The 25129-nt window shown below is 36.8% G+C and overlaps 2 protein-coding genes across 4 annotated transcripts; both read left to right on the forward strand.

Annotated features, from left to right (window-relative positions):
- The first annotated feature begins 579 nt into the window (after positions 1-579).
- On the forward strand, positions 580-23293 carry LOC102077094 (T-cell surface antigen CD2). Of its 3 annotated transcripts, none has more exons than XM_025896862.1 (7): positions 580-787; positions 2671-2860; positions 3597-3917; positions 4114-4371; positions 4455-4676; positions 4796-4879; positions 5220-5902. In XM_025896862.1, the coding sequence occupies exons 2-7, from the start codon at positions 2812-2814 to the stop codon at positions 5426-5428; spliced, it is 1143 nt and encodes a 380-aa protein (XP_025752647.1). In that variant the 5' UTR covers positions 580-787; positions 2671-2811; the 3' UTR covers positions 5429-5902. The 3 variants fall into 3 exon arrangements, with proteins under 3 accessions (XP_025752647.1, XP_019222337.1, XP_019222326.1); XM_019366781.2 differs by lacking the exons at positions 580-787; positions 2671-2860; positions 3597-3917; ... (2 more) ...; positions 4796-4879; positions 5220-5902 and adding exons at positions 16530-16617; positions 18533-18763; positions 20598-20912; ... (2 more) ...; positions 21738-21854; positions 22151-23293; XM_019366792.2 differs by lacking the exons at positions 2671-2860; positions 3597-3917; positions 4114-4371; ... (1 more) ...; positions 4796-4879; positions 5220-5902 and adding exons at positions 20598-20912; positions 21104-21361; positions 21444-21605; positions 21738-21854; positions 22151-23293 and having other exon boundaries at positions 594-787.
- On the forward strand, positions 9233-14930 carry LOC112841787 (uncharacterized). Its single transcript, XM_025896877.1, has 6 exons — positions 9233-9304; positions 11949-12269; positions 12454-12711; positions 12795-12983; positions 13117-13233; positions 13665-14930. The coding sequence occupies exons 1-6, from the start codon at positions 9256-9258 to the stop codon at positions 13853-13855; spliced, it is 1125 nt and encodes a 374-aa protein (XP_025752662.1). The 5' UTR covers positions 9233-9255; the 3' UTR covers positions 13856-14930.
- Positions 23294-25129: the final 1836 nt, after the last annotated feature.

Here is a 25129-nt window from a genome sequence, read left to right on the forward strand (position 1 = left end):
TGGTGGTGGTAGACAAGCAGACAAAGATGACTGTAGTGATAGACATAGTGATACTGAATAACAGCAACATCAGGAAGAAGGAACACAAGAAGCTGGAGAAGTACCAAGGGGTCAGACAAGAGCTCAAGAAGATATGGAGGGTGAAGGTAACAGTGGTCCCAGTGGTAATCTGAGCACTCGGTGCAATAACCCACAAGCTAGGCAAGTGGCTCCAGCAGATCCCAGGAACAACAGCTCTGTCCAGAAGAGCGCAGTCCTAGGAACAGCTAAGATACAGTGCAGGACCCTCAAGCTCCCAGGCCTCTGGTAGAGGACCCGAGCTTGAAGGACAGAAAAAGTCAAAAAAAAAAAAAAAAAGACGGATGCATGAAACACAAAATTTGTGCCACTGACAAAACTTTTGGAAACAACTGCAACGATTTTATGATTATCTAAATTAAGGTGACGACATGCTGCAAACATATGCAGAAGCGATGTGGCTGTGGTTATACAATTTTGTCTAACAAAGAAAGCTCTCTGTTTCAGTACTTAAGATATGTTTCCCCTTTCTTCAGCTCAGAAATGTCCAGTTGTTGAATGTTGAAAGCAGAAGTCAAATGACAGCTCCTCAGTTAAGATGACTATAACAATGTTCTTGTTGGTTAAAGTTTTCACAAATTGTTCTGTGTTGCTGATTTCTAACAGGATGCATTGCAGGCCGTTGCTGACTGGGTGACAGACACGTAACAGAGAGGAGACATGAAAGCTGTGGTTGGACTGCTGGTGCTGCTGGTCAGAGTTTCTCATGGTGAGTTTGTTTCAGGTTTTTCCACTTAAACTTTATTTTAAATGACTTATAACATGCTTTGCAGAAATAAGATGAAGTGCACACAATGAATATATTAAATTGTCCTTTATTGATGATTAAAATAATCTTGAGTACCAAAATACTGAAAAGCATTTCCATATTCAGTTATAAATATGCACACATGCATTTCATACCTCCATCTAGTTCTAATGAATTAAGTACTTGCTAATACAATACTAAAACGTTAACAATGCTTAATGGTTTTACATTATTATAAAGTGCTACCAGTATTTCTTCTGTTTCTGTGAAAACAATACATCCCTGATAACACATGGAGCATTAAATGCTCATTTACTGAGTTAAAACATTTTCTCACTTCTTCTGGAAATTTTTAAAAGCTGAGCATCTGAAAAATGTAACACCTTGTACAATGTGTCTTTTATGCATATAATAATTTTAGCCCATTAGCTCTCCATAACAAAATAGTTTTAGCTTCAGAACAGGAAGATTAAAGTATGAGAAAAAGTATGAGTTCAGAAAAGTGTGATTCAGCAGCACCGTATAAATGTATTTTATTACAACCTGTACACATGTAGTGCCTTCTTGTGAATAGTGAAAATGACATTGATATATATTAACATTAAAACCATCTGTTTCACAAATGAAGGAAGGTGGAAGATGTGGAAGGTGACAGCCAGTTAGGGGTCACGATGTTATTCCTAGATAGTCGTATGAGATTTCCAAAAGAGTACAGTTCTAGGAACAGCAAAGATACTTCACAGGACCCTCAAAACTCCCAGGTTTCTGGTAGAGGCCTAAGCTTGAAGGATGTTTTGCCAGAAGTTTTCACTCAACCACTAAAATCATTGATTCCAGTAGATACAATCACTTCCATGGCCACAAGCACCTAGGTATGTAGACTGCTTGTATAAAAATTTGTGAAAGGATGGGTCACTCTTAGGAGCTCAGTAAATTTCAGCGTGGTATCATAATAGTATGCCAATTTTCGAGTCCAGTCATAAAATTTCTTCACTACTTCCTCAGATATTCCACAGTCAGCTGTTATAACAAAGTCCAAGTGATTGCGAATGAGCGCATCTCAGCCACGAAATGGTATTCAATGTGAAATCACAGCACAGGTTCATCAGGTGCACAGTGTGCAGAGGTCACCAATTTTCTGCAGAGTCTTTTGCTATAGACCTCCAAACTTCGTGTGACCTTCCAATTAACACAAGATTGAGCAGCTGCACCTGAGCCTTACATCACCAAACACAATGAAAGCATCGAATGCAGTGGTGTAAAGCACCGTGCCACTAAACTCTAGAGCATTAGACGTGTTCCCTGGAGTGAAGAACCGCCCTTCTCCATCTGGCAATCTGATGCATTAATATGGGTTTGGAGATTGCCAGGAAAACTCTAGTTGTCTGACTGCAATGTGCCAAATGTAACGTTTGGCGGAGGGGGAATTGTGGTGTTTTGTTGTTTGTTAGGAGTTCAGCTCAGCCCCTTATATCCAGTGAAATTAATGCTGTAACAACAAGAAACTTCTTTACCACTAGGGGCTGCCAATAGTTAAAGAAATAGTTCTGAGATAGTAGCACTGCTTTGACGTTTAGGTTAAAATTAAATAGTAAACACTCAAACCCAGTTTGGCTTAACTGTATTTTACAGTGATGTAGCTTATGATTATTCTCTCATGGAAACTTATTTCTGTAATTAATTATTTTTCTGTTAACACTTGACTATTTAAAGTCTTAGTCAAGCCTCGTTTAGTATGACAATTGTTCCCTCTCTTCCTCCCAGTCCATCACATCTGAATGATCTTTTTTCTTGAAGGCTAAAAGAGGAAGAAAAACTGATACCTCTTTCTTTCTTCCTCTCAGCATGTGAAAAGATAATTTTAACTTCAGTAAAACATCACCTCAGCGTTTTCACACGTTCTCGTCTGGGGCTGATCACTAACAGGATAGATCAAGACCTGTTCACGCTTGTTTTTGAGACATAAAGAGATAAAACTGCAGAACATGGAAGCTGTATTCAAACTGTTCCTCATGTTGCTCGGAGTCTCTCATGGTGAGCTATTAAACTTTTTCAATGTGATGCTTCATTAATACTTAACTTCTATGTTTTATTCATGTTTTGTGGCTACGAGATCCACTACAGCTAATGAAACGTGATTTTTTCAGTTGAGGGCTTGTTAAACACAATAACAGTTGCATTATTGTTTACTTAAAGTAAACGCAGATGAACTGATTAAATATTATTTAAAAATTAAAATACATTTAAAAAACTAGATTGGACAATCTATACCACTATGCTGGCAAAAATACAAATTTTAATATTGTGTATTTTGAATCATTTTAAAATTATTAGGGTCTTTGTCACAAACGAAGGTAAGAACTTTTTCATAAACAACAATTTTATAATTACGGAGCTTTTTTTTCTTTTTCGTTTCTTTTCTTTTGTTGTAAAAAGGCACAGACTAATTGCAGCATTTAAAACATGGACGGCAGAATACTGAAGCTACAGCAGCTGTTCTACAAAAGACATGTCAGCTGAAACCTTACTGTCTTTCAGTGACAAGCCTGTGTGATGCATCTGCAAATACTAAATGTTTATTTGCATACTGTGAACTGAGACAGACACACAGTAGCCACAAAAGTGCTATTTTTGATTGAGGTAAACATTTGCATGCTGCAGGGCAACATGCAAATGTTTACCTTCTAACAGAGACTGAGCACTCAAAATAATATCACAAAACTGTGATATTTTTTTTCCCTTCTTGACTTTTGTTTATTCTCTTTTGCAGGTGTGGAAACTTACTGTGAATTCAGACAGGATGGAGCTCAGTGTTATGGAGCTTTGGGAGGAAGTGTAGACATACAGCTGATGTACAGCATCACTGAAATAACTAGATACAAATATGTAAAGAATTCATTAATAATAGTGGATGTGTTAAACAAAACAATTATTTCTAATACCACAGCAATCAGATCTATCATTTTTCCCAGTAATGGAACATTTAGGATCAATAACTTGAGCAGGAATGACAGTGGTAATTATACCCTTCAAACCTTTGATTCAGATGGACTATCAAAAGGCGAGTGGACTTTACAGTTGTTTATTCAAGGTAATTATTTTCCCTGCTCGGAAATTAAGGCTATTGATAGATATACATTTAAGAGTGTTTTAGCAGTATATATGATATATCACACCAAATTTCTGATACATATACTTTATGCCTCCCCTGTTCTTCAATTACAATAATAATGAATGACCAGGATCCTCTTATACTACCAAAACTCATCTGTGTGTGTTTCTCTCAGCTCCTGTGTCCTCTGTCCTGCTGGTCTCTGAGTGTTTGTCCCAGGGAGAGATGAGGGTGTCCTGCTCCTCTGAGGGAGGGGACAGTCCTCAGTACAGCTGGACTCTAGATGGACGCACACTGACAGATGCTGAGCTCTTTTCTGAAAATAATGAGACTAACATCATCACTCTGAAACAGCACGTCTCAGGACGTCTGGTCTGCTCAGTCAGGAACAAAGTCAGTAATGTCTCCAAAGAGCAGATGATGTCTACCTGTGGTGAGTGAGAACACTGTGACAAACGACAACTTTGATGATTCTGGTCATTCTGTCTTTCATCAAGTATATGTTTCTACTCATAGGCTTCATTTTCATTAACTGCACCTTAATCAATGGGACAGAGATATTACGGTGGGTGCATGAAGCCAATAACACCTTGTGTATTAAACCAACAACACAACCTACACGAGACCCTACCATGATCACGCAAACTGCTGTGACTGAAGGGACTGACAGAGTGTCAATTGAAAACCCAACTGATATCCTCAGTCCACCTTTCAGCAGTGCTCAGCTGTGGTACATTAGTAAGTGAAAATTCATTCTACTACAGTAGATCCGTTAATGTTCTTTTCTAAATTGTTCTTTCTTAATAAAAAGGTGTTTTCTGAATGTATTTTGTCACTGATCAGTGCTGTTCTCTTAGCGCTGCTAATTTTATTAGTTGTGGGTGTAGCAGTCATCTGGGCTCAGAGGAAAAAGCAAAACAACAAAGCTACAAAACAAAAAGGTACAAAAATCTCTGTTTTTCTTACTCTTGTAGGTCAGACTGCCTTTTTGCATTTTTCCTAAGATTCAAGAAGGTTTATTATCATTTTGATGGTATTTACAGAAATACACAGGCTGAAATGAAATATTGTTTCTCACCAGCATCTACATCTACATTTTTGATTTTCTGCCAAGAGTTTATAATTCTGGCATATGTCAGTAAAATTTGAGTGTATCGTTCATCAGCTGGCTTTAATACAGTAACAAGAAATGTGAGGAAACAAGACTGAGTTTTATTAAAAGTCAAACCACTCAGTCACTGTAATACTATGTTTGTGTCACTCCTTCTTGCTACAATATAGATGAAGAAGATGATGAGGAAGTAACCTACGCTGATGTCAGGTTCATGAAACACCGGGAGAAGGAAATGGAGCAAAAGTCTGAGGAGGAGGCGGAGGTGGAGTATGGCCAAGTCAAGTTTTCAAAGCGACCTCTGTACACTGAACCAGAAGGTGACTGTTTGTATGCCAATGTTAAAAAATCAGATGATTTTAGTAATCAGTGCTTTTAAACATTCTGCACGACAGAGTGAGAAGGTGATGTCAAGATGCTTCAGGTGATTTCCATTCAGAAAAATACCAACCATCAAATCTCATATATATTGATTTATGGATCTTCTGTACTTTCACTGCACATCTCTGTCATAACAGAACATCAGTACATCTATTGGATCTTATATTTATTTTGTCACCAAAATATTTGTGTCCCACTTGTGAATGCCTGTTCCCCTGCTTGGTGTTCCCACAGTACAATCATCCTGTACCCTGAGCTTAGACAAACACACACAGATGATTTTTGATCTGATTTCTTTATAGTCATTAACGAAAAAGTGGGAAAGTGCAAAATACATGTATCTGAGATACAATGTTCCCTCTAAGCTGCGCACGTGCGCAATTGCGCACTGTTGGCACGGTCTCTGCGCAGAGAAAATCTGCGTTGCGCACACAAAAAAAATTCTAACCTGAATTGAAATTAAAGTAAATATGTGCCGACACCGGTGTTTTAGCTAGCAAAGCGTGGCTGATGTGGAGTTAAGCCACGTTAATGACAACGTGTACAACCATTGGAGATGTGAGCAGGACAGACGGAACAATTGACGGAAAAAGTGTGGACTTTATACCAGTTTTTAAATTGTGTTGATAGGCCACGTAAAACCAGAGTTATGATAAAAAAAAAAATGCAATGTTTGGTTTTCTTCCTGAATACTATCGTTGTTTATATTTACTGCGGGAAGAAAGGGTAAAAACGGCGTTTTATACGGAAAACGCTCGAAAGCACTCTCCGCCTGTGAGCAAAGACGAAACCAAAACACCCCACACCCTTTCCCATTAGTCGCAAAATGTTCCATGTCGACCAATCAAAACATGGCATTTAGTTGTTAAGAAACGGGGGGAAGTTTTAGGAGTGACGGCGTGTTTTGAGATATGAGAGATTTGCGACGTTTAGCGCAAATCTTGTGTAGTTAGTGTGTAGTGTAGTCAATAGTTTTGTTGGTGTGTCAGAACAATGAGGCGGCTGCTGAATGTTAGAGGTGTTACAGGAGTGATACATCTTCTGTTGTCAGGCCTGCAGGTATCAGGCTGTTGTTCTCCTTTATCTGATAGTGGACAGAAATTAATTTTTGGAGTGGCACAAATAATTTGTGTGGCATCAGATTTGATGCAGAACAGCTGATTGTTCTGTAAGTATTTTGAAATGTTTGTTTAAAAAACCGCCTTGGCAGCATTTTTAGGTAAACAGCTGCAAAAAAACTTGTTTGCAAAACTCAGTTACTTTTTTGAAGAAGTAACTATATAATTAATTGCCCAACATTGGTCATTATATACTGTATTTTGCAGACAGAGAGTTACAGGACTCTCTCACAGACCACAGACTCAGACTCATAATACAAGTCAGAGCTTTATTTAAAAAAAGAAAAAAAAAGAAAGAAAGTTGTGTTTTCAAAATTGGAGTTCAAGTTATTTTTACTTCCAATAGTGTTAATATACTACACAGGTCATGAACAAGATTTTTTTTTTTTAAACTTTCATTGTAACTGGGCTAAAGCAGTTAATTAAAAGTAGTCTAACAGAAATGTAAATACTGTAATTTTATTTTATTTTTTTAATTTTAATTTTAATAAACCATGTAACTTGGATGGATTCAATGCTGGCGTGACCACAGTGCACATGTCTAATGTCGCTCACAGTGATCCAAGGGATCGCTCAGGGAGTTTGTGTGTTCGCTCAGACACATGAAAAATTAGAGGGAACATTGCTGAGATATATCATTTGTGTGAGCTATATCATATATATATATATATATATATATATATATAAAACAGTGTTTAATTTAAATGTTAAACTCCACTGATGATTTTCTAACTGAATAAAAGATTTTACACTAATGTTTACCACTGTCATTCTTACTCAGATTACTGATCCTAAATGTTCCATTACTGGGGGAAAAAAGAGATTTATTTTCTATGATATCAGGAATAACCTCATTATTTCTTAAATCTAGTATTTTTTTTAATTCTATAACTTTTGTTAAAGAGTTCTATGTAAATGTCCACACTTCATCCCAATCCTGTCAGCCATCACAAGAAGTCCCCTAACTTACAAACAAAAAAGGAAACAAAACCACAGTTGTCATCATGTAATGGCAATATTGGCATATTTTTACCCAAAGCAGAAATTGTAATTTTGTGGTTTCATCCTGTCTGACTATGTTTTTGCAAAGATGCATTTATTTGTGTGCAGAGGGCATCACTGCTGAGCCTTCAAAATAAAAGCAAATTCATGTGTGACTAAGAGAAAGAGAGGAAACCATTCATCATCCATATAAAAAACAGTTTTTGAGACTGATATCTTCAATAAATGTCCATATTCCAGTACTTTAAAAATCAGTAGAATAATGTTACTGTCTCTGCACAGTTTCCCAGCATCCGTGCCCTCACAGGAGCACTACAGGAGGAACACTGCCATCTGGTGGCATGCACTTAAACATCTTTTCCACTCAGAAATAATAAAGAAAGCCAGTGAGGGTATAATAGAGACCGCTAATAGAATCACATACAGACAAAACAAAGCTTCATCACTATTCACTCTCTGTCAACTCAGCAGGCAGCTTTCAGCTCAGCTTCTCTCCTTTGCACAGCTACAAACTGGCACAACCTACATTGTCCATATTTCCTGTTAGTGATCAGATTCATGCCCTGTGACAGACTGGCGACCAGTCCAGGGTGTACCCTGCCTCTCGCCCTAAGACAGCTGGGATAGTCTCCAGGCCCTCCGGGACAATAAATATGATGCTAATGGTGTGACGTATTATCAATAAAGAAGTGTCTTTCAGTGTTTATCTAATTTCATATTAATGACCTACAAAAGCAAACTAAATACAGCAGAACTCTGCCAATTAATTATTCTCTTGATGGACTTGACCAGCCTGATTTGAGGTGTGCAGATCATCAAAGCTCCAGAGGTTCCATGTCAGGCTGGCTATAGTTCCAATACATTACAGAAAAAAACTCTGACACAGTCTGATACATGTCATAATAGAAAATAGACAGATGGATCTGGGGCTTATATCATACAACTTGTAATTTGTAAAATGGAAGAAAAAAAAACTCATAATGCTAAATACAAACTAATGTACAAAAGTCATGTGTCATCTCACTTTGTTACATTTTGCTCCCAAGAAGCCAGGTTTTCTCGTTTAAAGGCAGGCTTGAGCAAACATTCGCCAGGATTTCTAGAGGTCTTAAAAAGTCTCAGTGATACTCTCTTGCTTTCTCTCTCTCTTTTTCTGTTTCATGTGTATGTATATAAATAAATATGGTAACTTATTAATATATTTTAACAGACTGCAACAATTTATTTGATTTTAGCTTTTAAATAAAAGTCAAAGATCATTGTCACTATATCATAAACATTTAAACAACAATCTAATTGAAAACTGAAGCAACAAGTATGAAAAACATAATTTGTGCCACTAACAAAACTTTTGGCCAAAACTGTAACGATAGTGAGTTCTGATTTTATGAAAATCTTTATTAAGGTGACGACACACTTTAAACATATGCAGAAGAGATGCATCGTCTTACAAAGAACAGCTCTCTGTTTCAGTACTTATAAGGATCGTTTTCTTCTCTTCAGCTCAGAAATGTCCAGTTATGGTGTGATGAAAGTGGAAGTAAAATGAGAGCTCCTCTGTTACACCTCAGAGAAAAATAAAGATGACTAAAACAATGTTCTTATTGGCTGAAGTTTTCACTCTTTCTCCTCTGTTGATGATCTCTAATAAGATGCATTGCAGGCTGTTGCTGACTGGGTGACAGACACGTAACAGAGAGGAGACATGAACACTGTGGTGGGACTGCTGGTGCTGCTGGTCAGAGTTTCTCATGGTGAGCTTTTTAAGGTTTTTCCACTAAAATTTTATTTTAAATGATTAATCACATGCTTTGAAGAAATAAGACGAAGTGCATATGATAAAAGTTTTAAATTATCATTATTGATTAATTATTATTATTGATTAAAAAATTATCTCAAATACAAAAATACTGAAAAGCATTTCCATATTCAGTAAAAAACACGTACACATGCATCTCATACATCCATCTATTTCTCAAGCAGGGCTTTTCGTAGAGGTAAACGTGGTGTACATCCTGGACAGGCTGTCAGTCCATGGCAGGTTGTGCACACATTTCCGAATCAATTGTACCTTTCTCTTTGTTTCTGCTACACAAAACCAGCTTACTCTTTGCACACTTTTTTGTTTGTTTTCATGGCATCGTTGTCATGTCACTTTTAGATCCATTTAGATTTTTATATGTTAAAGTTTAGCTGTTCATCTTGCCTACTGAACTCTCCATATCAACTGTCTTGATAGAAAAAGTGGAAACAATCTTGCTAATGCTTTCTTCTTTTGCCATGATTTCAGTGTTGAGGTTTAAAACAATCTGTGAAAAAGGTAATTTTCAGAAAAAAATTGAAGGAGATAAAATATTCACCTGAATGTAGAACAGGAATAAATCAGATGATTTTAAGTTGGACAAAGAGAGTTCATTTTTTGGTTGGAATTTTTAGTATCAATAAGATGATATTGACTACTGACAACTGCTTTAAGTAGTTAATACTAAGATACTGAAAGCAGATGTCAAATGTAATAGTAATTACTTCCTGTCTGGTCTAAATTTACGTGTTCTTGTCTGAAACTGATCACTAACAGGAAACATGCTCAGTGTAGGTTGCACAAGTTTACATCTGTGTTAAGTAGAGGAGTTTGTCTTAATGCTGCCTTGTGATTAAATAGGGAAGCCGTGTTTTGACGGGAATTGAGGAGTCTGTTAGTATGCTGTTTATTGGGGGGGGGGGGGGGGGGGGGGGTTGATTTTTGTTTGTTTGTTTGCACATGTACCAGCTGTGTTATCAAGTCCAGTATTGGAGCACATTTTCACATCATCCAATAAAACTAAAATAAACCAAAGTGTATGACTGTAATCCTGTCCTGAATGGCACTGGGTGAAAGCCACCGAACATTCACCCAAAACATTACACAAAACTTTAAAAACTTACAGGAGTATAAAATGAACCCCATCAGTGATGGCTGCTTTTAGAAGATTGAATTCTTTAAATCAAATATAGTTTATTTTGCTATTACAACAGACAGTACAATGACACACTTGCCATTGTACTGCCCACCCAGGTCACTGTAAAATAAAATAAATGGTCTTCTTTAAGTTTTTTTTTCGCCTCTCATCCAAAATGTTCCTTCAGTTTTAGAACAGCTGGTGGAGACTCCAATATAATAAACTCCTGATGGGGGCTATCCCAGCAAAGGTGGTCACGAGGGTTGTTAGCCCACTACTGATCAAGTCAGTCAAACAGAGTAATATGCCAGAATGCAGTTTAATATGTTAATAGGGGGTTTCTCTAATGTTGCGAGGCCTTTATCTTTGTGGAGGTGGCATGTTTTGTGATTTTATGCTATAAAAATAAAATGCACAGAACTGAATTATGACAGTACAGGAAGGTAAGTGTAAGAAATGCAACAAAGGTGTGAAAGTTTGTCAATGAAGTCTGAAGTAGCATTATTATTATTCACCACTAGAGGGTGCCATCATTTGTAGAAAATAATTTGAGAAAGCAGTGTTATTCCTAAAATGTTCAAGCTTTAAAATGAAATGATAAAAACTCAAAATCAGCGTAGCTGTATTTGTGTATTGTGATTAAGAATTTCTTAGTGGAATATAAGAAAAAAGAAATAAAAAACTGATAATTAATTTTTGTAAACATTGACTGTTAAATATCCAAAATGAACTCTTGTCAAGCCGTTAAAGATCAACCTGACAGAGTTAGTACGTCCAACAGTACAATTTCAATTTTTTTATATATTCTTCTGTAATCTGAAATCTTATGTAGAGGTTGAAAATTTATTATTATCATTATTATTATTATTATTATTATTATTTGACTGTGAAGGGCAATGAAAAATGATTTATTTCATTAATTTTTTTCACCTAAACTTATTTCTGAAGTTGATCATTTCTTTTTTGTTGAGTTTGAAGTTTGAGAGGTGCTGACTGGATCAGCAGAGGCTGAGTGGTGAGCATACATAGATGCTGTAGATGGACTATTTATGTTTTTGTAGTCTCCCATGGTAAGCTGTTCAGCTCTCCTGTTTCAACAACATGCTTTGAAGCTAGGTAGAAGCTGTGCACCAGTACAGCCAAAAAACGAGTTTCATTATTCTTACTAAGAAGCAGCTCCACCTTCTCTTCTTCTTTCAGCTTGGTCACCACAGCAGATCATCTGCATCCATCTCACCCTATTCACAGCATCCTCTTCTGTCACACCAACCCTCTGCATGAATATTCTCTGAGGTCTTCCTCTTTTCCTCCTGCATGAAGCTCTATATTTAAGACCCTTTGCCCAATAAAGCCACCATCTCTCCTCTGGCACTGAAACAGACAGAAAGTAAGCAAAAAAGTACTATTTGAACACCTAAAATAATAATTTATGTTTTTTTTACATTTGTTTTATTTGCAGGTGTGGAAACTCACTGTGATGGCAGACAGGATGGAGCTCAGTGTTATGGAGCTTTGGGAGGAACTGTGGACATCCAGCTGATGAACAGAACCTCAGAAATGTCAAGATACCAGTTGTTAAAGAATTCATTAAAAATACTACATGTGAGAAATAATGAGGTGATTCCTAATATCACAGAAAGGAGCTCTGCCTTTAATTCCAGTTATAGAACATTTAGGATCAATAACCTGAAAAGGAATGACAGTGGTAAATATACCCTTCAAACCTTTGATTCAGATGGAGGAGTATCAGACGTATGGACTTTACAGTTGTTTATTCAAGGTAATGTTTTCCCTGTTGGAAAATGCTAACATTAGTAGTTATGAATTAATCTATAAATTAAATTATAATTTTAATCTATAAAGCATATTTTACAAAACTTTGGATGCCTATATGTTATTCTTTATACTTTAGAATGATCAAGATTCTGATTTAACATCTAAACTCATCTGTGTGTTTCTCTCAGCTCCTGTGTCCTCTGTCCTGCTGGTCTCTGAGTGTCTGTCCCAGGGAGAGATGAGGGTGTCCTGCTCCTCTGAGGGAGGGGACAGTCCTCAGTACAGCTGGACTCTGGATGGACGCACACTGACAGATGCTGAGCTCTTTTCTGAAAATAATGAGACTAACATCATCACTCTGAAACAGAACGTCTCAGGACGTCTGGTCTGCTCAGTCAGGAACAACGTCAGTAATGTCTCCAAAGAGGAGAGAATATCTACCTGTGGTGAGTGAGAACACTGTGACAAACGACAACTTTGATGATTCTGGTCATTCTGTCTTTCATCAAGTATATGTTTCTACTCATAGGCTTCATTTTCATTAACTGCACCTTAATCAATGGGACACAGATATCAGGGTGGGTGTATGAAGCCAATTACACCCTGTGTATTGAACCAACAACACAACCTACACGAGAACCAACAACAGAGTCTACACAAAGCAGCATAGTGTCAAAGAAACACTCTGCTAACAGCAGTGATGACCCATCGAACATTAGTGAGTGGAAAATAAAAACTCTGTAGATCTATGTGTGTAATTTTCCTCTTCCTTCTTGTCCTTTTTTATAAGAACATACTGTATGTTTGCCAACTCAAACATCTGTGTTTGTGGCCTTGTTTGTTTTGAACAGGATATTTCCCACTGGTCGGTGTTGTTCTCTCAGCAGCTGTAATTTACTTAGTTGTGGGTGTAGCACTCATCTGTGATCAGAGGAAAAAGCAAAACTACAGACCAACGGAACAAAAAGGTGCAAAACTTATTTTTTCCTCAATCACTTGCTCAGGTTAGTGTACCTTTTGGATTTTGTTTTCTTGTTGTTTTTAAATATACATCATAATTTTACATTGTTTAATAAACCTTTTTGCTGTTATCGGTTTATTGATGCATTTGGCATATGTCCATGTAATTTTTGGTTGTTGCTGACCAGCTAACTTTAATACAATAACTACAAAGAAGGAGAAACAGCGCTCTCCAAAGATAAAACTACATTTCACTATTGGAACATTTTTGTGTGAACTTCGGTCAGAGTCAGACAAACCATTTCACATCATCTCCAGTTTTTGTGCTAAAACTAAACAGCTGTTTCCACAGCAGACACGACAGTGAACATTTCTATTTCACTCCTATCAAAAAAGCAAAGAAGTCTCACAATTTCTCAAATTTCTTGCTAATTTTCAGATGAAGAAGGTGAGCATGAAGTAACCTATGCTAATCTAGAGGTCATGCAACTGCAGGAGAAGCAAGTGGAGCAAATAGCAGAGGTGGAGGCAGAGGTGGAGTTTAGCCAAGTCCAGTTTTTCGAGCTGCCTCAGCACACTGAAACTACAGAAGACGATTGCTTGTATGCCAGGGTTCATAAAGTCAGGTGAATTAAGGGCTTCTATGCAGAATAACCACTGAAGAGCCACAGAGGGAGGACTTGTTGTCAAGATGTGTGAATGTCTCTCATTTATTGTGATTTTCAGTGTACGAGCTTTTCAACCACAGCTTTTATGAGTGTTTTTTTTTTCTTTTTTGTATCCTGTTAAAGATCTGAGATTTCCTCCTGTTATCATTTAAGTGTGACAAATTTCACTGCAGCAACACAGAAAAAGAGAACATGGTGTTAAAAAAAAATCTTGAGAAACATTAGACAGTTAAAATTGATAGATTAAGCAATATCAAATTACTTCCTATAGACATAATACTAGCAATATTTATCATTTTCTGGATCTGGGGAAGTTGTGTTTTTAACATCTTGGCATCTTTTTTATACTAACAATTATCTAAGAGCTGGTTTAACACACATATCTGGAGTGCACTTTGTCAGTGTATTGACAATAAAGCAGCTCAGCCTCCCTCCAAACATACATGAACTTTGCAAACTTTACAGTTATGTTGAGACTGAAGACCAAAGACTAGACAAACACAAAGAAATCATCTGTGTGGAGAAAGCGGCTTATCTGCCCGTCATTAGAAGGTATTTGTGACAAATTAACATATTGGATAAAAATAATAAGTTAATAACTCATTTATATTAATAGTAAATTATTAATAGTGATAAATGTATACTTTACCCTTCCCTATCCTGTAGCAATGTATATTTTAACATATTTTTCATAGTGCCCATAGATATTCACAAACATTAATCATTGTTAATATCTGTCCCAGATATCACAACCTGTTCCAATATAGATGACTCAGTTTGTTCTTTATTGTATTTTTAATTAGTTAATCTAACAGTGTTAATGTAATGAAAGATTTGTTAGATGGTAACTCTTATTTATGGCTTTTCTTAATGGCAGCAGGGAACTTCAGCAGCTTCTAACTTTTCCCTTAACCCTTGTATGGTGTTCGGGTCTGTGAGACCCATGCCATTTAGAGGCCGTTGCCCCTTTAGGCAGCATATACCATCAAAACCTGCAAAATATGGTATAAGGATATGTACACTTGATTAGAACTGATTTTTTTTTATAACATTTTATTGACAAAAAACGAGAAGCACATTAATTCATGAATGTGATCGAACAAAGGTAAAAGGAAAAAATTAACCATGTTTGCTGTTCACATGGCTCGTAATTGGGATAAAGCAAACATCTGTTGAGTAATTTAACATAAAATTGTTTGATAGTGTTAATTGGAAAGCCAAAACTCTAGTGGGTCCACCAGACCCATGAACACTGGCTGAGTAACAAAAATACGAACACCATACAAGGGTTAAATATAAGTTATGGTTTAAAATTGGTATTTCAGTGTTTATACAGCACTTTATTTAATCATTCTTTTTTTTATAAATCTCTAGCTCTAGCATCTGTTTGGTCCTGTCTTGCTCCTCTCACCCCCAACCGCTCACGGCAGATGGCTGCCCCTGCCTGAGCCTGGTTCTGCTCGAGGTTTCTTCCTGTTAAATAGAAGTTTTTCCTTCCCACTGTCACTAAGTGCTTGTCCATAGAGGGCTGTCTGATTGTTGGGGTTTTCTCTGTACCTTATTGTATCCTCCAACATGATGTAAAGGTCTTTTAGTTGTCTGTTGTTGGCACTGCATAAATAAAATTGAACGGAACAGTGAAAGGTCATATTTACATGTACAGAAAACTGAAGGGGAAGAAATTAAATAAAGATGCTTCATTTGTTTCAGTAAATATTAACTTTACTTATGTACTAATTGATTATTTGACTGCAGCCATAACGATATTACTTATAGCAAGAATTTGTAATAAGCGCTTTGACAGATTAAATAGAGTTAGTCATTGATTCTTATGAAGGCCTGTATGTGAACTGCTCTCATACAAAATAAATGTATATATGTCCATTCCTGCATTGATTGTTGTTCTTCAGTCTGTGAAAAACATCATACATCATAGTTTGACTAGAATAAACTAGTTTTCTTGATATAACATTGTGACAACAGTAAAATGATGCCGGGGTTTCAGTTCAACTCATACAGAACAATTCATACAACACTAGAAACTCTACACAAATCAAAATTTCTAAATTGTATTTACTTAGTATTTAATTGATACCAAAATGTTACGTACTGAACAGCAGTACTGTTAATGTTGGATTAATACAAGCTTGCATAATTCAGTGACTGTCTCTACATATAACGCCACTATCTCCTTACCTGACTAGGGGCATTTCAAGAGAGACAGTGCCATCTGGTGGCATTAATAAAAACATCTCTCAAATATGGTATCCCAACATTTGTTTACACATTTTAACAAATTGCTGCATGTATTTCCGATTTCTATTCCCAACACACAAATACACATTTCTGGATACATCTGTAAATACCATCATTTTTTCTGTTGTAAAATTTAATAATAATGAATAATAATGTAATAATAATAATAATAATGTATACTTTATTGATCCCCGTGGGGAAATTCCTCTCTGCATTTAACCCATTCACTCAGTGAAGCATTTCTTTATCCTGTTTCAAAGTATGACATCACTATAGGAGCCTGTTACTCAGAAAAACCAGGTTAATATAACGATGCTCTTATTAGTCAGGTTTTTATGCATTCTCCTCTGACACTGATCTCTACCAGGACAGACTGCAGGCAGCTGCTGACTGGGTCACAAGCACTGAACAGAGAGGAGACATGAAAGCTGTGGGTGGACTGCTGGTGATGTTGGTCAGTTTCTTATGGTGAGCAGTTGACTTTTTTCATCTTTATTCACACGTTTTGCAGGAATCAGATCAGGTGCAGTCAATAAAAGCTTTACATTATTAGAGTAATATGTAAAGCATCCCGAATACAATAGTACTCAAAAAAAAAGAAAAAATATTTTTCACTATTCGTTTCCATATATTAAAAAATCAAATCAAATATTCTGGAATCATTTAGACTATTTCTGTTTCTGCTTCACAAAACCAAAATCCTGGCTGCACGCTTTTTTGTTGTTTGTTTTTACAAACAACAAAAAAGCGGTGGGACTGCTGGTGCTGCTGGTCGGAGTTTCTTATAGTGAGCTTTTTTCATGTATTTCTACTAGCACTTTATTTTAAATGATTATTAACATGTTTTACACAAATAAGATCAAGTGCACTTTTTTAATTTATTAATTCTAAGATACTTTGGAGCAGTTGCCACGTGTGATAGTGATCACTTCCTGTCTAGTCTAAATTTACACGTTCTTTTCTGAAGCTCAACACTAACAGGAAACATGCTGAAAGTAGGTTGTACGAGTCTGAATCTGGCTGCTGAGTTGAGAGAGACTGAGGATGCTATGTTTGGGTTGTCTGACTCATGCACATGCTGTGGTATCAAGTATCAAGTCTCTGAATACATTTTGAAATGATCCTTTACACAATAAAGCTAATAAACAGAATTTTACAACTGTAACTTGTCACAGTACTGGGTGTGGAGACCCAGTGTTTGTGTTTTTGGTTTAAGTTATATTCTTTGAATGATTGTTTTCTGTCTGTATTATATTTATAGTTTCTAGGTTTTCTGTTCTGTGTGCCTCCCCTGCGTTCTTGGTATAATGTTTCTAGTAAAGGTTTAGTTCTGTATTTTTGTTCTTCCTATTTGTCTCCGTGTGTTGCATGCTTGAAAAATGCAAGTGCTCTTTGTGAGCTCGTTCCCAGTTCGTAACCAGCGCTCTCTGCCATTAAGGGAGAGCATTGCTTAAAAGTCATAATGTGACTGATGCAATCCAGATCCTTTATTTAGCAAAATTGGTGTTAATAGTCAAATGTTATTACTCCACACACACACACACACACACACACACACACACACACACACACACACACACACACACACACATTAAAAAGACAAACAAAAAAATGCCTCAAGAAAAGGGCACTTGGGGCACTGACGAGCAAAGGGACAGGTGCCACTGACAAAACTTTTGGCCAAAACTGTATCATGGTTGTTTCTGACTTTATAAAAATCTAAATTAAGGTGACGACACACTTCAAACATGTGCGTCCATGCTTGTCCACAGTCTCGTTACCTCCCAAACTGACTATTGTAATTCTCTCTTCCATGGTCTCCCCCAAAAATCATTCCATAAGCTTGGTTCAAACTGGATCAAAACTCTGCTGCCCGCATTATTACCAGAACCCCCTCCTACCAGCACATCACCCCTGTTCTCCAGGAACTTCACTGGCTCCCTGTGAAATTCCAGATTAAATACAAACTTCTACTGCTCACCTTCAGAGCTTTCAGTTCCTCTGCTCCCAGGCTGTGGGACTCTCTATCCCCAGATATAAGAAACATTGGTTCTCTCCCCCAGTTTAAATCTCAGCTCAAAACCCATCTATTCAAATCTGCATATTCACTGTGAACCTATTGTTTGTTTATTTTACGTTGTGCTTTTGTTTTCTTATTGTTCCTCGTTGTCATTGTTCTATTATGTGTTTTATTCTATCGTCAAGTGTCCTTGGGTGTCTTGAAAGGTGCTTTCAAATAAAATCTATCATTATTATTATTATTATTATTATTATTATTATTATCATTATATGCAGAAGAGATGTGGCTGTGGTTATAAAGTTTTATCTTACAAAGATTAGCTCTCTGTTTGACTACTTATAAGGATTGTTTCCTTTTTTTCAGCTCAGAAATGTCCAGTCGTGGGATGTTGAAAGCGGAAGAAAAATAAGCCCTCCTTAGTTACACCTCAGAGAAAAAGAAAAACAAAAGATGACTATAACAATGTTCTTATAGGTCAAAGCTTTTAACAGGATACATTGCAGGCTGTTTCTATCTGGGTCTCACACACTGAACAGAGAGGAGACATGAAAGCTGCGGTGGGACTGCTGGTGCTGCTGGTCGGAGTTTCTTATAGTGAGCTTTTTTCATGTATTTCTACTAGCACTTTATTTTAAATGATTATTAACATGTTTTACACAAATAAGATCAAGTGCACTTAATAAAAACTTTACATTATCCATTATTATGAGAGATAATTAAAAAGGATCTTGAGTACTAAAATACTAAAAAGCGTTTCCATATTCAGTAACAAATATGAATTCTCTGCTTGAGAATATATAATATATATATATATATTATATATTCTCAAGCAGAGCTTTTCAAAGGGGTAAAGGTGGGGTACATCCTGGACAGGTTGTGCATACGTTTTAGAATCTAATACTCGGGAATTATTTAGACTATTTCTATTTATTTCTCTTATACAAAACCAACTTCCTGTTTGCACACTTTTTTTGTTTGTTTTCATGGTATGTGTCTCATGTCACATTTAGATCCATTTTCATTTTTACATGTTAAAATGTTTTTCATTTCAACTGTCTTAACGTAGAATGAGTGTAAACAACTTGCAAATGGTTACATTGCAAAAACTCAAAATCTTACCAAGAGTATTTGTCTTATTTCTAGTCAAAATCATCTCATTACACTTAAAATAAGACAGAATCAGCTAAAGGGCAACATTTCAGTAAGCTAAAGGAACTTGTTTCAAGACAGTAAATCTTAAAACTAGAAAAAAACTAGACAATTTTCATTTGTTTCATTGGCAGATTTTTTCACTTATTTCAAGCTAAAATATCTTGTATTAAGTAAAAAAAAATCTGCCAATGAAACAAGTGAAAATTGTCCAGTTTTTTTTCTAGTTTTAAGATTTACTGTCTTGAAACAAGTTCCTTTAGCTTACTGAAATGTTGCCCTTTAGCTGATTCTGTCTTATTTTAAGTGTAATGAGATGATTTTGACTAGAAATAAGACAAATACTCTTGGTAAGATTTTGAGTTTTTGCAGTGAATTCTTATGCCATGATTTCAGAGTTGAGATGTGAAGCAATCTGTCATTTATGTTGGTTATCCAATGTGAATATAACGCATATTGAATGTGAAAAATTTTACTTTTTAAATAATTTGAAGAAGATAAAATATTTACTTGAATGTAGAACAGGAATCAGTCAGATGATATTAAGTTGGACGAGGAGATTTTAGTATGAATAACCTGATACTGACTACTGACAAGTGCTTTAAGTAGTTAATACTAAGATACTGAAAGCAAATGTAAGATGTGATACTAATCTCTTCCTGCCTGGTCTATAATTACATGTTCTTATCTGGAAATGATCACTAACAGGAAATATGTTGTGGGCTGTATGTAAGCTGTACAAGTTTGCATCTGTGTTAAGTAGAGAAGTTTGTCTGAAAGCTGCCTGCTGAGTCAATACAGTCGGAGTAGAGAGGAACAGGGAACATTTTCACATCATTCTAACTACATCCTAAATTCACAGAACTGAATTACGACAGTACAAAATGTCAAATGTAAGAATGGCAACAATGAAGTCTGAAGCAGTATTGTTATAATTCTTAGTCTTGTACAACGCCATGCACAACAAAATCCATGTGTGAGGCACTGAGTTTCAAGTGTTCCTATAATTAATCCAGCCAGTGCTCAGGTTGCTCTGCCTAGTCTTAGAGTCCTGGTGTACAGGTCTATCAACCATTACTTTGTGCTTTGACCCTCTTTTGTTTCCCCTTCTGATCTGCTGTCTGAAACATTTGTTCAGACAGCAGATCAGATAGCTTTCAGTAAAGAGGAGACAAGAAAGGAGGGCACACAGCAAAAGCCCTCTAGGCTAGAATTCAGGCCACTGCATCATGCATGCAGGCTAAACTAACACCTATGACAACCTTATTTTTGTTTGCAGGTGTGGAAACTTACTGTGATGGCAGACAGGATGGAGCTCAGTGTTTTGGAACTTTGGAAGGAAGTGTGGACATCCAGCTGATGGACAGCACCTCAGAATTACCTAGATACCAATTATTAAAGAATTCTTTAAAAATATTAGATGTGAAAAATGATCAGGTTAATATGATAGGAAACAGGTCTATCTTTATTGCCAGTAATGGAACATTTAGACTCAATAACCTGAGCAGGACAGACAGTGGTAATTATACCCTTCAAACCTTTGATTCAGATGGAAGATCATCAGGCGTGCAAACTTTACAGTTGTTTATTCAAGGTATTTTTTTTCTCTGTACATAACAGATTAATAGATATAAATGTAACAATGTTTTGCTGATCTATACAATAAATATAAAAAATGTTCAGATACATGTATTTTGTGCTTTCCCTGTTCTTCATTTAAGACTGTAAAGAATTTTAACAATTCTGGTATATAAATCTAAACTCATCTGTGTGTGTTTCTCTCAGCTCCTGTGTCCTCTGTCCTGCTGGTCTCTGAGTGTCTGTCCCAGGGAGAGAGGAGGGTGTCCTGCTCCTCTGAGGGAGGGGACAGTCCTCAGTACAGCTGGACTCTGGATGGACGCACACTGACAGATGCTGAGCTCTTTTCTGTAAATACTAAGACTAACATCATCACTCTGAAACAACACGTCTCAGGACGTCTGGTCTGCTCAGTCAGGAACAAAGTCAGTAATGTCTCCAAAGAGGAGAGAATATCTACCTGTGGTGAGTGAGAACATTGTGATAATTACAAATATGATCATTTTGGTCACTCAGTCTTTCATTAATTATACGTTTTTGCTGTCAGGCTTCATTTTCATTAACTGCACTTCAGTCAATGGGACACAGATATCAGGGTGGGTGTATGAAGCCAATAACACTCCTTGTATTGAAACAACAGACCATACACAAACTGGCACTGTGTCAAAAGAAAACTCCACTAGCAGCAGTGATGACCCATGGTACATAAGTAAGTGCAAAATAAAAACTCTGTAGATCTATGTGTGTAATTTTTCTTTTTTCTTCTTGTCCTTTTTTAAGAACATACTGTATGTTTGCTGACTCAAACATCTGTGTTTGTGGCTTTCTTTGTTTTGAACAGGATATTTCCCAATGGTTGGTGTTGTTCTCTCAGCAGCTGTAATTTACTTAGTTGTGGGTGTAGCACTCATCTGTGCTCAGAGGCAAAAGCAAAACTACAGACCAACAAAACAAAAAGGTACAAATCCCTGATTATCCCTGATCACCTAACTTTAACACAATAACTGGAAAGAAGGAGAAAGAGGTCCCTCCAAAGATAAAACTAAATTTCACTATTGAAACTTTTTAAAAATCTTTTTGTTTGTGTGAACTTTGATCAGAGTCAGACAAACCATTTCACATCATCTCCAGTCTTTGTGCTGAAATTAAGCAGCTGTTTACACAGTAGACAAGACAGTAAACATTTCTATTTCACTCCCATCAAAAATAAGCAAAGAAGTCTCACAATTTCTCACATTTCTTGCTAATTTGCAGATGAAGAAGGTGACCATGAAGTAACCTATGCTAATCTAGGGGTCATGAAACAGCAGGAGAAACGAGTGGAGCAAACAGGACAGGTGGAAGCAGAGGTGGAGTATGGCCAAGTCAAGATTTCAAAGCTCCCTCAGCACACTGAACCTACAGAAGATGATTGTTTGTACGCCAGGGTTCATAAAGTCAGGTGAATTAAGAGCTTCTATGCAGAATAACCACTGAAGAGCCACAAAGGGAGGACTTGTTGTCAAGATGTGTGAATGTCTCTCATTTATTGTGATTTTCTGTGTACGAGCTTTTCACATCAAAGCTCATACATATTGATTTTCTTCACTTTCACTGCACTTGTTGTTCATAACAGGGCATAAATCCATACTGTATTAGGTGGCTCTCAATTACAAGCACCATGAGTGTATTATTATATTTTTTATTTGTATTCTGTTAAAGATCTGAGATTTCCTCCTGTCGTCAGCATGACATGTTTTTCACTTATCTCCTTAAAGAAATAAGGTAAAATTGAAAAACATTTTTTGACAAATTTCACTGCAGCAACACTTTACAGTGATCCAAATGTACATATTGAATAGAAACAATCATTTAATAACTCGTTATTATTAATACATTATTATAATAATACTAAAATAATATTTTTAATGTCCATAGATATTCACAAACATTAATCATTAATAATATCTGTCCCAGATATCACAACCTGTTCCAGTAAAGATGACTCAGTTTGTTCTTTATTGTATTTTTATTTAGTTAAGCTAACAGTGTCAATGTAATGAAAGATTTGTTAGATGGTAATTCATATTTATGTCTTTTCTTAGTGGAACTTCTAACTTTTCCTTTAAATACAAGTTATGGTTTAAAATTGGTATTCCGGTGTTTATACACCACTTTGTATTTAATGGACGTTTTTATAAATCTCTTATATAAGTATATATCTTTTATAAATCTCAGCATCTGTTTGGACCTATCTTCCTCCTCTCACCCCCAGCACTCACAGCAGATGGCTGCCCTTCCTTTTACTTATTTTCTAATTGATTATTTTAATCAAAATGCTTCTGCAGGTGTAACAGTATTCCTTATAGCCTATAGTTAGTCACTGATTCTTATGAAGGCCTGTATGTGAACTGCTCTCATATAGAATAAATGTATATATGTTCATTCCTGCATTGATTGTTGTTCTTAAAATTCATTCCGGAATGTTGCTCCGAACGTTCCAGAATGTTCGGAATGTTCCGGAATGCGAATCGACCCACAAACATGTTGAAAGATGCAATGCCAGCAATATCGATTGTCAAGACTAAAACCAATAATTAAGCAAAGACAACAGGGATCATTCCGGAATGTTCGGCGCAACATTCCGGAATGCTTGGCGCAACATTCCTGAATGTTGCACCACAGGTGGCAGTAGTGGATTCAACTCCAATTGAGACTGTTCCAGCTGCTATGTGATAGTTAGTAGATGTCCTACAAATGGAAGATGATATGCCAGTTTTGGAGATTACATTCTTAACTTAGCTTTAAAACATAAATATTCTAACTCTGACAAGCACTGTGTAAGTGCTGTAAATTCACAGTAATTGCCATCTCCTTACAGATGTTTACTAAATTCACCACACTTATACAGACTGTATATAACTACCAACTCTCTCCAGGCATGTTGATGAATTACCTATATTGGCTCAAATGTTCATTTCCAGAGAAAAGACACAGGCAGACTATGCTAACAGGATGTGATGCTACAACACTAGTGAAATATTAATGTGTAATAAATTTGTTCGAGACGTATTTCTTTGTTATGGGGAAAAAATATTAAAATCATTATGAACAACGGGAGTGGGGATTTCTAGAACTTTGTGTATATAATTTGGCATTTCTTACTGATGTAGGCCAAAAATAAATACATAACACCATTTCATTTAGTTTAAAGGTTTTTTTGCAAGACGCAAAACAGACAAGATTGAAAGTTACAAATGTATTGTGCTTGAAAGAAATTCAAACGTGGTGCAGATGTGTGTGTCACAAGTTAATCTGGCTGTAGGCTATGGCACTTGGCCACAGGTGGCGCTAATTGACTCGACTCCGTTTGAGTGCACACAAAATCAGAGTAATAAAATGTGCGAGGGGAACGATAAAGAGACAAGATTCTCCAGATCGTGTACTCTTGCTGTCCTGTGAACAGCATCAGTGTGGTGATGTTTATTTATTCACTGTTTTCGCGGTCACCTCCTGCATGCATATCACCAGGAAAACTGGCAACATTTTTAAATATTTTGCTGTTAAACAGCAGCACAACTGACGGACTGTGTTTGAGGTAACCTCACAAATGTCACAGATGCAATATTTAGTGTTTATTTGCTGGTTTGTTGGTAGCGGCTCCTGAAAAGCAAGTCTACCACACATCTGTTCGACCAACACCAGGTAATCTGCGATGCCAGTTAATCTGGAACACTGGGCTGGGCTAAAGCTGCTGCTCTGGGTGAACGTGCACGGTGGAGACGAGGAAGTCCTGAATAAGAGGGTGTAGTGCGCCAAATAGCCAAGGGAGTCCGGAGATCATCCTGTGTAACTGGAGGACTAACTCCTCTTGGTATTCCTTAACCGGCAGCACTACACCCTCTTGGCAGAGAAACTCCACCGTGTAGACTAGGTCCGCCTGGAGCTCAGCAAAGGGGTTGTGAGCTGCTGGGTCCACTGTCTGGTCGCATCATTCTGTCATGAACCAGCTGTGTGCAGAGCCAAACGAAAACTCACTGACACAAGGAATGAACTCAAAAAGCCACAGCTTTATTGGCTGGCAGGGGGACTAAGCATACAAAACTAAACTAAACTGGGAAGTGCTAAACTGACACACGGTGAGACATACAAGTGAACACAGCCATGAGCCATTTCATGTTTAACGGCAGCTTGCATCCAAAGATGTTGCACTACTGCCATCTCCTGGCTTTTATTCTTACTTCACTTCCGAGT

This window comes from Oreochromis niloticus, linkage group LG2 (assembly GCF_001858045.2).
Source record: "Oreochromis niloticus isolate F11D_XX linkage group LG2, O_niloticus_UMD_NMBU, whole genome shotgun sequence".
Lineage (NCBI taxonomy): Eukaryota > Metazoa > Chordata > Actinopteri > Cichliformes > Cichlidae > Oreochromis > Oreochromis niloticus.